Here is a 13,013-nt window from a genome sequence, read left to right on the forward strand (position 1 = left end):
ACACAACACGAGGATGTTTTCCAAGGAAGAGAAGACCTGTGCTCGGGTGGCTGACACTACAGAGAAGGCCAGGCGGCGGACGTCTGCCCCACACGGCACCTCCGCTCTCGGCAGAGCCCGCCTTCTGCGGGCTCCTCGCAGGTGCCCGCTTGCCCTTTTCTGGGTCGGATTCTGAAGGCCGGACACCCCCGGGGCCCGCTAGTCCTCAGGAAAGACGAGGACAGAGAGGACCACCTGGGACAGACCAGCCAGGCGCAGCGGTGAGGAGGGACCAACGCGGCTGGACAAACGGCCTGGAGACAGCGCGGCCCCCATCGCCGCGCTGGGCATGCCGGAGGCCGCACTGCTGACTTCTCTAGAAACAGTGAGAACGTTGTCGCTGTTGGAAATGGTCTTAGGCTTTAGCCTGGCTCTGACCTGTGCCTGTGGTTCGGCTCAGAACAAAGGGTTTGCTGCTCTGCTTCTCACAACGCGCCCTGCCGCCTCCCCGCAGCTGCCGCCGGCTCTGGGCACGGCGTGAGCCTGCAGAATCGGGGGCCAGTTGCCGGGCAGCCCTCCCCCACTGAGAACAACCCGTGAGCCATGATCGCTTGCAACCCGATGCAGCAACACCTGGACAGGGGGCCACTGGGATGCAAGGCAGCGCACACCTGCACACACGCACACACCTGTGCGATCACACAGATAACGCTTCCTCCCAAACACGCTTTCATCCCCTGAAGAAACCACGTTTGTACAAAGCTGAGCGCCAAATGCCAGCTTCGTCAGTGAGGTGACCTGGACAAGGGGACTGCCTGTTGCAGGCTGGGTATATGGTGTTTGTGACTCTCAGGTCAAAACAAGCGTGAGGACAGGGTGTGCTGCCCTTCGGGCACCACTCTGGTGTGAAAGGGGGAATGAGTTTGGTGTTTTATCGGGTGAAGCCAGCACCCGATCCCACCTCCCCTCCCCGGAGCAGCGCCACTCACAGCCCAGGCCTCCTCCTCCCAGTGCCCCCGCCCGCCGGGCCTGGAGACAAGGCCACTTCATCCCTCGGGGAATTGCCCTTGAGCTCAGGTTCCGGTTCTGATCTGCTGGGCACAGGGAGGGCGGCCCAAGCGCCTCCACCCTGAGACCCCCTTCCAGGGAGGGGCCAGGGTCCCGGCACCAGCAGGTCCAGGCCAGGGCTCCACTCACTCGCTCTCGGTCACGATGTAGCCATAGGCCTCCTCAGGAGACTTGACCTCCAGCCGCAGGCCGTGGCCGGGGCCCTCCTGCTCCTGCGAGGCCCCCGGGACCCAGTGCGGGAGCTCCCCCAGCCTGTGGGCCCTGGGCTCCGAGCGCGGCCTCGCCAGCAGCTCCGTGGAGTAAGTCCGGCTCCTCACGTTCTCCACCCCGATGGTGTCCTCCTCCGAAGACAAGGCAGCCACAGGGCCCTCTGCCTGCTCCATCCCGGTGGCAGGAGGGGCTCCAGGCGGGGCTCCAGGTGGGCGTCGAGACCCCGGGCCCTGCAGGACGTCCCCACGGCTGAGGCTCACAGGGCCTACCTAGTGGGAAGGAAATCCACGTGAGAGGACAAGCAGGAGAAAGGCTGTCCACCTGCCCACGAAGGGAGGCTGTGAGGGATCCCCGTGGGTGAGGACGGCCGCGGGCGTGCGGAGCTGATGAGGCAGGGCTGCACAGCCTGTGCTAGAGCCACATCCAGACAAGAGATCCTCAACCAGGTGGAGGATGCACATCAGAATCAGTCATAGCGTTCCTCCCCCTCCCCCTCCCTCTCGTGCACACGAACACACACCGTTAAATCTCAGCTTGCGCAACCAGCGCAGGCTGTCAGCATCTACATGTTAAAAATAACCGTGTTGCCTGGCTGACGTGCTCAGTGGTTAGAGTGTCGGCCTGCGCACCCGAGGCTTTGGGTTCAATTCCTGGTCGGGGCACATGCCTAGGTTTTGGGTTCGATCCCGGAGGAGGCACATGCAAGAGAAACTGAATTTTTTATTTGCTTAATTTTAGTGACTTCAAGGTCAAGCAGCCATACGTGGATGGTGGCTGCCACACTGCTCGGTGAAGGTGAAACTGCCAGTGTACCTATGCAATGCGCCTGGGAGGTCAGCACACGGGACACACGTATGATGCAGCGGGATCGTGTTACCACACACCCCCAGATGGGGAAACCCTAAGGCATGCTAACCTTCTTCTTTGTAGTAACCATTTTTCATATTTCTACAATGTGCCCATCCTACAGTAATAAACGGGTAATACGTAAATAGACTGACCGGCAGAATGCCTGTGGCCCCTTGCCCAGCCCGGCCCCACCCCCCAGTGGGCACCCCAACCCTGATCAGGGGCAGGGCCGGCCGGCAAACCACCCACGGTCCCATGCCCTGGCCAGCCCCGTCTCTGATGGCCCCCATCAGGGTGGGCCGGCTGGACCCCACCAGTGCACGAATTTGTGCATCAGGCCTCTGGTATTACTATAAATCTGAAAATATACATTAGCATATATCTAAGCATACACAATCTGCACACACTGTCTACAGTTTTCTCAGTTTGGGGATTATGAGGTTTTTCCATCCTTTCCTAAAAAAACAAAACAAAAGTAACCTTTGTATTTCAGAAACATTCTCAGCCACGAACAAAAAGAAGACCAGCAGTTCCGCTTAGCGCGAAGCGAGTTGAGACGTGTATCTTACCTCTCCGTGGCCGTGAGCACCGCCGTCCCGTGCTCTGGTGTCTGTGGAAGACAAGAGCGTTATCGAAGTCCTGGTCAGGAGTGGCACCACGGGCGTCGCAGTGTGCACGCCGCCACCGAGCCTCCTCGACGCGATGCCGTCGCCCGTCTCCTAGCAGCACGCTCCCGCGTGGGCGCAGGCGCTGCCCGGCACACTGACGGAGGAGCTGCAGCTAAACGGGAAGCGTGGTCGCTCGCGCAGCCACCCCGCTCCCCGGACCTGCGTGTGTCCGTGTGGCTCACACGGGAAGCACCGCCCTGCGGGACAGGCTGTGGCGGTGAAAAGGGGAAGCGGAGCGTCCCACCCAAACCTCCTTGCGAAGGTGTCTCCTGAACACGCGGACGCGGAATTCGCTCTGGCGGTCACTTCTCTAGGCCAGCATCCGGCCTGCAATGCCCCCAGCGCACCCCTTACCGCGCCCTCCTGACGCCCCGCAACCCCCAGGACTTTCTAGACCCCCCAGCCCTCAGAGCGGGTGTCAATCCCTGAGTGCCCACTGCCTCGCAACGCCTTGTCCCGGGGAGTTCCAGTGTCTTCCACAAGCCCTTGCTGCCATCGAGCGGAGTGTCTGCTCCACACCAGCCTCTGTCCCAACCCCCAGACAGACATTCACCCTCCACCATGCTTCTGGCACATTCTTTGCGCGCCTACTATGTGCAGGACTGAGCTGCACGATTCAATGTGGCTCCAACGGCTCTGAGAAGCAACCGCACAGAGAAGGCCAGTTGTCAGGGGAGTCTGAGCCCACCCACAGGTCCAGCTGCTGTGTGTGTGTGTGTGTGACTGTGTGTGCATGTGTGAGTGTGCGTATGAGTGTGTGTACATGTGTGTGCATGAGTGTATGCACATGTGTGTTGGTGTGTGTGCGTGTGTGAGTATATGTGTGTACATGCGCGCGCACGCGTGTGTGGGTGTGAGTGTGGGTGTGCGTGTGTGAGTGTGTGCGTGTGTGAATGAGTGTATGCATATGTGTGGGTGTGCGTGTGTTAGTGTATGTGTGCATGTGTGAGTGCATGTGTGAATGTGGGTGTGCGTGTGTAAGTGCATGTGTGCGTGTGTGAATGAGTGTATGCACATGTGTGGGTGTATGTGTGGATGTGTGCGTGTGGGTGAGTGCATGTGTGCATGTGTGTGCTGGAGGTACCGGGAGGCCTCTGTTCTCCCCTTGGAGCAGCCTAGAAGGTGAGCCTCAGGCAGACATTCAGATGAACCCCTTTCACTGTATTAGTCGAACAATTGACTTGCTCACTAACACACAATCCAAACCAAAGCACTTCCTAGCATCAGGCGGCTTCTGACTCTGCACCGCAGCAGAGGAATCCGTCCCCCCCAGAGGGCAGGCTGTCTTCCAGCACACTGCTCTGCGGCCGCTCCGGGAGGCTGGTGCCCACCGCTCTGTGGCCGGGGCCTTCCCGCCCACCACAGTGTGAGTGCCAGGGACAGGCGCTCACCTGGCGCTCCACCCCCGCCGTGGGCGCCCTCCCCGAGCGCTGCCTCGGAGCTGTCCACCGGCTCCCCGGGCTCTCCTCCAGCCCCTCGGGGGCCTTCCCATGCCCCCTCCACGTCCGCGGCATCGGAAATCACACCGGCCACCTCGTCCAGGTCCGGGGGGCTCAGCGTCTCCACAGCAGCCCGGTCCTTTCTTGGGTCCTCCAGGGAGTGCCGCATCCCTGCTCCTAGAGGCACACACAGAGCCCCTGCAGCACCCTCCCGCTGGCGACAGGCACCAGCGGTGCGCAGAAACACGTGTTGTTGGTTGAATCTGAGTCCCGTGTGACTCTCTGGTCACACCAAGGCTCAGTGCCTTTAAACAGTGAAAATGGACGTGGACCCATGAAGGACCTATGACCAAACTCATGGACCCGAGGAGGAGGATGGAAGTAGGGCCTCGGATAAAACAGCTGGAATTACGTGCCAGGGGAGGAGCCTGAGCAGCTTCATCTCCCTGAAAAGTTAAGCACCCGACAGGACGCAAACAGGCATATGAGAATCAGAAAAACGGGACATGTAATCAAGACAAAAGGAGTCAACATCAGGGAGGGACAAGGACAGCAAGAAGATGCTATAAACACGCCGGAGCAGCAGCACCCAGCAAAGCCAGTGAGAAACAGGCGATTCTGGGGGTGACAGGAACACCCTGAAATGGGAAGCCTTCCACACAAGTCGGTGAGTGTGGCTGGGGGACAAGAAAGGGCTCGTGAGCCTGAAGGCAGGTGGTCCTGTGACTGGAGGACAGAGCGACGAGGCGGGAAAGATGGAATGGAACCCAGGGCCTGCAGGTAGTGCCAGACATGACGCTGCCACTGGAATCCAAGAGGGAAGGAGAGAATGGGGCCAAAGAACGAAAGCTCCCCAAACCCCTCAAATGAGTGCAGAGCATTAGCTTAGAGATTCAAGGCGCTCAGGAAACTCCAAGAATAAACACGAGAGTGGGCACAATGGCACTTACAGTCCAAATGCTGAGAACAAAGTGAGGACAGTCTTAGCAGCAGAGATTATATGCAGAGCAAAATGGATGAGTGGGCGCTGACTTCTTAAGAAAAGCAGAGGTCACAGACATGTCAGTATCTCACAAGAATGACCTATTTGATGTAAAATATGCAATTACATATTTGATAACATGCATATGAATGACATATTTGAAGTGTTCAAAGGAATAATGTTTAACTCAGAGGTCTATATCCAGTGAACATGTCCTTCAAATGTAAGAGTGAAAGATACTTTCACATTATAAAAAAAAGAGCTGCCGGCCAGTGTGGCTCAGTGGTAAGCATTGGACCTATGAACCAGGAGGTCAGGGTTCGATGCCCGGTCAGGCATGTGCCGGGTTACAGGCTTGGTCCCCAGTGTGGGGCGTGCAGGAAGCAGCTGATCAATGATTCTCTCTCATCGTTGATCTTTCTCTCTCTCCCTCTCCCTTCTCTGAAATCAATAATAAAAAAATATATATTAAAAAAGAGCTAAGCTACTCACCACTGCTATCATCACCATTATCATCACCACCACCATCACCATGATCACCACCATCATCACCATCATAACCATCATCATACCATCACCATCATCATTACCATCTCCATCACCATCACCACCATCACAACCATCATCACCACCATCATCACCACCACCATCACCACCCTACCTCCATAACCATCATCATAATGAGGCACTTACTGTGTCTCTTTTGTTTAAAGAGCATATAGTTCATTTAATTTCTGGAGACCAGCTCTCAGGTGTTTGCAGTGACTCAGATATACTCAGAAGGAGTTTATTATTTTATTCTGTCCTCAATTGGGCCTCCACCTGGGAGCCACAGGCTTAATCCTATGTCAGCTTCCTGTCTATTTCACTGGGAGAACGGGGGAACAGTAAAATGCGCTCTCCTTCCAACCAGGGGCCTGGTCTGACAGCTGAGCGGTGTGCACTGCTCACCGGCTAAAGGAGGTGCTGAGCTGAGCTGCCACCTGGTGCCAGGAGCCCTTCCCAGGTGGGCTGCCAACTTTGGTCTCACAGAACCTGCACCCAGTCTACCTCTCCCTCATTACCTGTAACAGGGAGGCAAAGGACACACACTGCCCGGTTAGTGTTGGCGCTAACTGTGTAACTCGGCTGGTGGCCGGCGTGGCACTCCGCTGCTTTCTAAAGAATGCTTCCTCGCGATGCACAGTCACATGCGTGCACGAGCAGCATGGTCAGCAGCCATGGCAGGGGAGGAGCTGGGCACGTGCTGGTGGCAAATGCCCAGCTGGAATATGAAACCGTCCAGGCGGGCCACTGTGTGTGGCATTGAAATCTGTCTCCATGAATGGGATGGGCTGAACCAGGAGCGCATGGGGATTGGACTTAGAGAAACGAGTTCAGGACAGTGCCAGCTGCTAGACTTCCTGTGAGTAGGAAAGTTCTAGAAGGTGGATGGCCCATGTGCATGGTTTACATACATCTGCAGCTAAGAACTCAATTTATGATCAAACCAAACTGTATTTTACCACAATATTTAAAAAATTTAAATACAAAAAGTGGGCATGGCACTTTTTGTTGCCTAAAAGTGGCCGAGGTCACAGGCTGGGCCTGTGTGCTGGTCCCTAGTTGCAGGAGGACTGGCCCATGAGGCACTGATGGGATAGAAGAGGGAGGATGCAGAGCTGCCACTGTCCCGGTGGCCCTGCTTCATGCAAGGCACGGTCGCACGGGGAACCCAAGGGGCAGGACTTCCACACGGATAGCATTGGTCTTGGCCATTGTGAATGTCTACCTTTGTGTCTAGTGTTCAGGTTTCGCGTGGTAACCATTTATTACATATGTAACTGGTAAAAAGGAACAAACAATTGTTTACAAATGCTATCTCCCGTAGCGAACAGGCCACAAAATGACAGGCTAACCTCTCAGCAGGGGGCACTCTGCCTGGGGGTGACCGGGACCCAGGTCTGCTGCTGGGCGCTGGACCCTCGACGTCCGTCCACAGCACCGCCACACCCGCTCACTGCGACCTTTGTGCTTTCCGCGCCTGCCTCACGTAGGTCTTTGAGTTTAACGTTGCTTTAAAGCAGGGGTGGGAACCTTTATTCTGCCCACGGCCACTTGGATATTTGTGGCATCATTCTCGGGCCGTACAAAATTATCAGCTTAAAAATGAGCTTGCTCTATTTGGTCAAACATTTAATTAACTCACCCCAATGCCTTGGCAGGGCCAGAACCAATTATTTCTTGGGCCTTATCTGGCCTGCGGGCGGGACGTTCCCCACCTCTGCCCTAAAGCTTGGAAGGGGACAGGCGTAAACAATGAATAGAGGAGGAAGACGGTCTCTTTTCCGTCACGGCCACTGGCCACACGCAGGAGCCAGGCCTGACGCGGCCATCACCTGGGAAGCACGTGGGGCGGGTTTTCCTGGAGCTTCACCTGCAGCTGCTGAAGGCCAGGGTCGTGAGTCACATGGCCATTTTCACAGGCCCCTCCCTCCCTGCCCTGGCAGGCAGCCCTCTGGGCGGCCACCCTGAGAAGTCAGGACACACTTGCCCACCCCTCTGGCTTTCCTGGCCTCCCTCAAGGTTATTTGAAGGGGAACATAGTTTTCGTGGAGAGGCTGCAGCGCCCTGTGCCTTCATGGGAATTCTGCCTTGGGCATGACTGTGGACTTCTGCGGGGGGTGGGGGGCGGGAGGGGAAGTGGGGGCTGTAAGGCCCTAGACCACAAACTTAGGGAGAAGTTGGTCTTTCCTTGTCCATTTTCATTTAAACACAGAAGGCCACAGTCTATCCCTCCCCTGGCTCACACCCCTCCCTCCAGGATCTCAGTGAGCTCACTTGTGTCTTTGCGCCCCCTACAGGCTCAACATAGCACTGCGCACAATGCAGTCAGAGAAAGCTAGAATTTGGAGCTAAATGGCCACTTAAAACATTAATGGACCAATTAGCCACAGTAACAAGTCTATTGTATTCACATCTGCCTTTTGGACAGCTGGCTCTTAAGAACTCCCACTGGGTCTCACAGGATCTGAGGTTGGGCCAGCCACCATCCACCCTCAAGCTGCCGCTTCCTCGTCAGGAAACTGAGGCTGGAAACAGCACCATCTTTTGAGGTTGGACCCTCTATGTGGAAGAGTCTGGCACCTGCTGGACCCTGGAATGCAAATGGAGAAAGAGGCACGTCGCCAGCCCACAAGAGACGGGCACCGACCAGATATCACCGTGGGAACGGCACTGTGTGGCATGTCCTGGGAGGAAGGGCAGGCGCAGCCCGGGGTGGGGTGGGGTGGCTGGGGTCGGGGAGATCGAGCACCTTTCCAACAGTTAAGGTGAACGCTGCTCAGAAGTGGAGTGGCTGTGCTGCTGACGTGGTAAAATGGGGCACGGCTGGAAGGCGCCCCCGACAGAAGGCACATCACCGCCTTTTGCTGAACACCGAACACGAAGGGCCAAGTCTCCGTCTGGAGCCTGGGCCACGGGGATAGGGAGCTGCATGCTGTCCTTAGGGGCCACCAGCAAAGTCCAGACGGTGAAAAACTCTGCGAGACAAGCGAGCTAGCGAGCCAGTTCTACAATAAACTGTGTAATGAATTGCCAGGAAAGAGAAAAGAAGGAGGAGAAACCTGTAGATCAAAAGGGGCCAGCCCTGGCCGGGTCGCTCAGTGGGTTAGAGCGTCGGCCATACACCAAGGTTGTGGGTTTGATCCCTGCTCGGGGCACATACCGAGTCAACCAATGATGCCCCAGTAAGTGGGGCAACAAATAGATCTCTCTCTCTCTCTCTCTCTCTCTCTCTCTCTCTCTCTCTCCCCTCCCTCTCCTCCCTCCCCTCCCTCTCCTCTCTCCCTCCTCTCTCCCTTCTTTTCTCCCTCTCCCTCCCCTCTCCTCTCCTTCTCCTTCTCTCGCTCCCTCTTCCTCTCTCAAATTAACAAATAACAATTTAAAACAATAAAAATAAAAGGGGCTTCACAGATGTAGCCACCAACTCAGTGGACCTTCTTTGTATTTTGAATTAAAAAAGAACCAACTATAAAAAAAGTTATGACAACAGAGCAATCTGAGTGCTGACTGCTATTTGATGCCCTGAAAACACTGCCGTCGATTTTACTCCAGGACAGAACTGCTGGTCAGGCTCAGGCAAGTCCGATCTCTCCGCAAAGCAATGCTGCTATCCCACGGTGGATCACTTGGTGACAGGGAGGGGAGGGGGAGGGGGAGGGGAAGCAGCAGCGGGGGCCAGGGCTGGGTGTGCGGGCTCATCGCACACTCTCTCTGCTTCATGGTGGACATTTACGTGACTCCTCTAAGCACACGGGCAGCTGGGAAGATGCTACCTGTAAAACTATAACCAACTTTGCCACGCAGACCGGTTCAGAGGGGCAGGGGACAGTGAAGAGGGTGGGAGGTGACACGTGGGGAGGAGTTCTGAGCCGCGCGGCTCCCCTCCACGGGGAGCAGTCACCTCTGCCGGGCACCAGGGGGCGCTCGGAGGATTGGGTGCTGTTGGTGGGCAGCAGTATTTCCCTCTTCCACCAGGGAGGACCCTGGCCGTCCACTGGGAGATGTTTAAGTTGTGGAAGATAGCACAGGATGGGAGGGCGTTAAAGACAGGGCGTCCTGCATCATCGCAGCGTCATCGCATGTACAGAAGCCATACAGAAGCTGAGGGGACGGGGAAGGGTCAGCACCATGGACAGAGGCTAACAGCCCGGGAGGGACCTTCCCAGGCATTCATGGCAGGTGCTGAGTGGGAGGTGAAGAAATACTCTGAGGAGAGGAAGGGGAGGGGAGGGGAGGAGAGGGGAGAGGGGCAAAAAGAGGAAAGAAAGAAGGAAGGAAGGAAGGAAGGAAGGAAGGAAGGAAGGAAGGAAGGAAGGAAGGAAGGAAGGAAGAAAGGAAGAAAGAGCAACAGGCAGAGGACGCATCTGAGCAGAGAAGGCAGCAGCCAGCAGAGAACACTGGCCCAAAGGAAAAAGCTGGTGGGAATGGGCTCCCCCAGGCACAGCCCCATGGAAATGCCAACCCCATGGAGGGAGTGTTTCTGTGTGACGGCTTAGCCAGGTGCACAGCGCACACCTTCCGCTCCGTCCCTTCACCGCAGCCTGGCATCTCTTTCATGTAAACAGGGTGGGGAGCATCTGGCCCAGAAATCAGTGGGCCTGGCCCTGCCAAGCATTGGGGTGAGTTAATTAAATGTTTGACCAAATAGAACAGCTAATTGTTAAGATGATAATGTTGAATGACCCACGAGCGATGTTATAAATGTCCAAAAGGTCTGGGCAGGAAAAGGTTCCCCACCCCTGATTTAAAAGGTGCCACAGCAGCTACATGGGGGAGAGGGCCTTCCCTGAACAGCAGCGAGTGCAGACCTACACAAGCAGGGCGCTCTGCGATCCTCGGACAGGTGTCATCACCACCGTCCCCTGCTGGGTCTGTGGTGTAGGATCCTCAGAGGAGAAGGTTGCTTTATCGGCATCTCGCTGAGTGTGATGGCCTTGGGAAAGGCCTTGAGGATAAAAGTGTGCAGAGCCTTCTGCGTCTTACGGAGGAGCAGGCACGGCCCCTCTCCCTCAGGCGGTCACACAGGCCATAACTCACATGTCAGCGAGCCCAGCGCTGCGTGTTGGCCGCGGGAAAGGCCACGCAGTGCCAGCCCCGCGCTGTGAGCGGCGCTATCTCACCTGAGGGTTTGAGGACAAATACGCATAACCATGTGACCTGGGCTCCTGTGACCACAGCAGTGATGGGGCGTGTGACGGAGTAAACACATCCATAGCCCACCTTCCAGAGCCTGTGTGGCCCACACCATGTGGGGCTGGGGCTGACGAGGGCCCCGCCCACCTCATCCTCTTCAGTAAAGTCAGGAAACCATGAAACCGCTGAGAGGGGTGTGAGCAGGGACAGTGTCGCGACCCGGTCCATCTGGCGTGGGCATGGCCACCTTCCCTCCACCAGCCACACGGGGAAGCACACCCGAAGGCGCCTTCCTCACAGGTGCCTGGCGTCCGCCCCTTCTCCCAGCCACCCCCCCCCCTGCTCCCCAACACACACACAGAGCGAAGCAGGTGCTGGGAAGACGGAGTTGACAACAAACGACCCCAGAGGGGGTGGGGCTGACTTACCATCGCTGGTGCCCAGGGGCTCGGTGGGGTCTTCTGAAGGTGAAAACCGCTTCCCATGTTTCCTCCAAGGCACACGCAGAAGGTCATCAGGCGCGAGGGGGCCCGCTGGGGTGGGCGAGGGGGCTATCATGGCCAAGTAGGCGATCAGCTGCCTGAGCAGAGTCCTCTTCTGGACCCCGCCGCCCCCCTCAGGGCTGAGCTCCCCCGGTGGGAGCCGGCTGAGGGTCTGCAGAGGGGGGCCCATGGGGTGCCTGGCCCAGGAGGCGGGGGCGGAGGTCAGCACGCTGTCGGCTTGGAGGCCCTCACCCTGCGGGGGCGGGAGACAAAACAGCAGCGGTTGAGTCTCAGTCCTCAGCCGCCACCAGGATGGCCCCGTCGGGATTCTCAAGGCACCGAACAGCAGCGGGCCCCCAACGTGCCCACAGTGCGCACGATCAGGGACCCGACTCCTGTCTACGCTGGTTGTGAAGTTAGTCGTTGACAACAACTTTATTGAGGTGATTCACACACCAGGAATTCACCCAACTCGGCTGTTTTGAGTGCAGCCACAGAGCTGGGCAAAGGCCACACACTATTCCACTGTCACTTGTCGGATAGCATCTTAGTCACCCAAACAGGAACCTGCACCCGACTCCTCCCACCCCAGCCCTGGCCATCGCCCTCTCCTTCCCTCCTTCCTCTCCTTCCTTCCCTGGGGCTCTGCCGGCTCCAGGCTCCAGGTGCTGCGCGGACGGGACCCACCACGGAGGGTCCCACCACGGGGGCCTGTGTCTGACTTCTCTCTTGCAGCGTAGTTTTCAGGGTGCACCCTGCTGCGTGCCGGGCCGCATCCTCTCTCCCAGCTGAAGACTAACCCGGGAGGGGTGCAGCGCCTTGTGCTTCCTTGATCACTAGCTGCTGGACGTGGGGTTGTTCCCACTTTAGGGCCAATCTGAATGCACTGCTGTGGGCAGCCGGGGGCCTGTCTGTGGGCACTGGGGCCCTGTCTGTGGGCAGCCGGGGGCCGGTCTGTGGGCGGACGGGGGCGGTCTGTGGGCAGACGGGGGCCTGTCTGTGGGCATGTGTTTCTCTCCTCCCACGGCTCCCAGCGGCTGCGCATTCACACGCCCCCAGCGACGGGTTCCAAGCTCCATCTCAGCTGCTCACGCTGCTTCGTCCTCGTTTTCATTCCAACCAACCCCGCAGTTGGGAAGTGGTCAGACTGGGTACTGAATCACGTCATGTCCTGCTCCTGTGACAGCACCTCCTACCCAGGGAAATGCCAGGCGCCTGGTGGCTAACAACACAGAGTGTCGCGTCCACTGCCTGGGCAGCACGGCCTCTCCCGGAGCCCCAGGCCTCCTCCTCGTGTCTGGTTTCCCGGAGGATGGGGGTGGCCACAGCCGCTCCTAGCCCTCGCCCGCGGACATTTCCTGCTCGTGGCTCCCGGGCCGTGGGGAACGCTGAGGCCTGGGCATGGCCTTGGGTCCAGCACACAGGGCCGCCGGGTTGACAACGAGGCTCCGCCTGCCCGTCCTGGCTGTTTCCAAACACGTCATCCAGCATCATGACCTCTATCATCACCACCACCATCATCATTATCATCACCATCAGCATCAGCATCACCATCACCACCATCATCACCATCAGCATCAGCATCACCATTATCACCATCATCATCATCACCACCATCACAACCATCATCACCATCAGAATCAGCATCATCATTATCACC

The 13,013-nt window shown here is 57.5% G+C and overlaps 1 protein-coding gene across 1 annotated transcript in view; it reads right to left on the reverse strand.

The window, feature by feature from the left end:
* Positions 1–11,645, reverse strand: part of LOC102771750 (receptor-type tyrosine-protein phosphatase N2) — a gene marked incomplete at its 3' end in the record, with an annotated part of 26,533 nt that extends 14,888 nt beyond the window's left edge. Inside the window, exons 1-4 of the mRNA XM_015562789.1 lie at positions 11,300–11,645; positions 4,166–4,390; positions 2,676–2,716; positions 1,177–1,526 (exon numbers count right to left, since the gene is read on the reverse strand). Coding sequence (XP_015418275.1) covers positions 1,177–1,526; positions 2,676–2,716; positions 4,166–4,390; positions 11,300–11,543 — 860 coding nt within the window. The remainder of the gene's footprint in view (positions 1–1,176; positions 1,527–2,675; positions 2,717–4,165; positions 4,391–11,299) is intronic.
* Between the last annotated feature and the right edge of the window lie 1,368 nt (positions 11,646–13,013).

The sequence above is a fragment of the Myotis davidii genome, unplaced genomic scaffold, assembly GCF_000327345.1.
Source record: "Myotis davidii unplaced genomic scaffold, ASM32734v1 scaffold1251, whole genome shotgun sequence".
Taxonomy (NCBI): Eukaryota; Metazoa; Chordata; class Mammalia; order Chiroptera; family Vespertilionidae; genus Myotis; species Myotis davidii.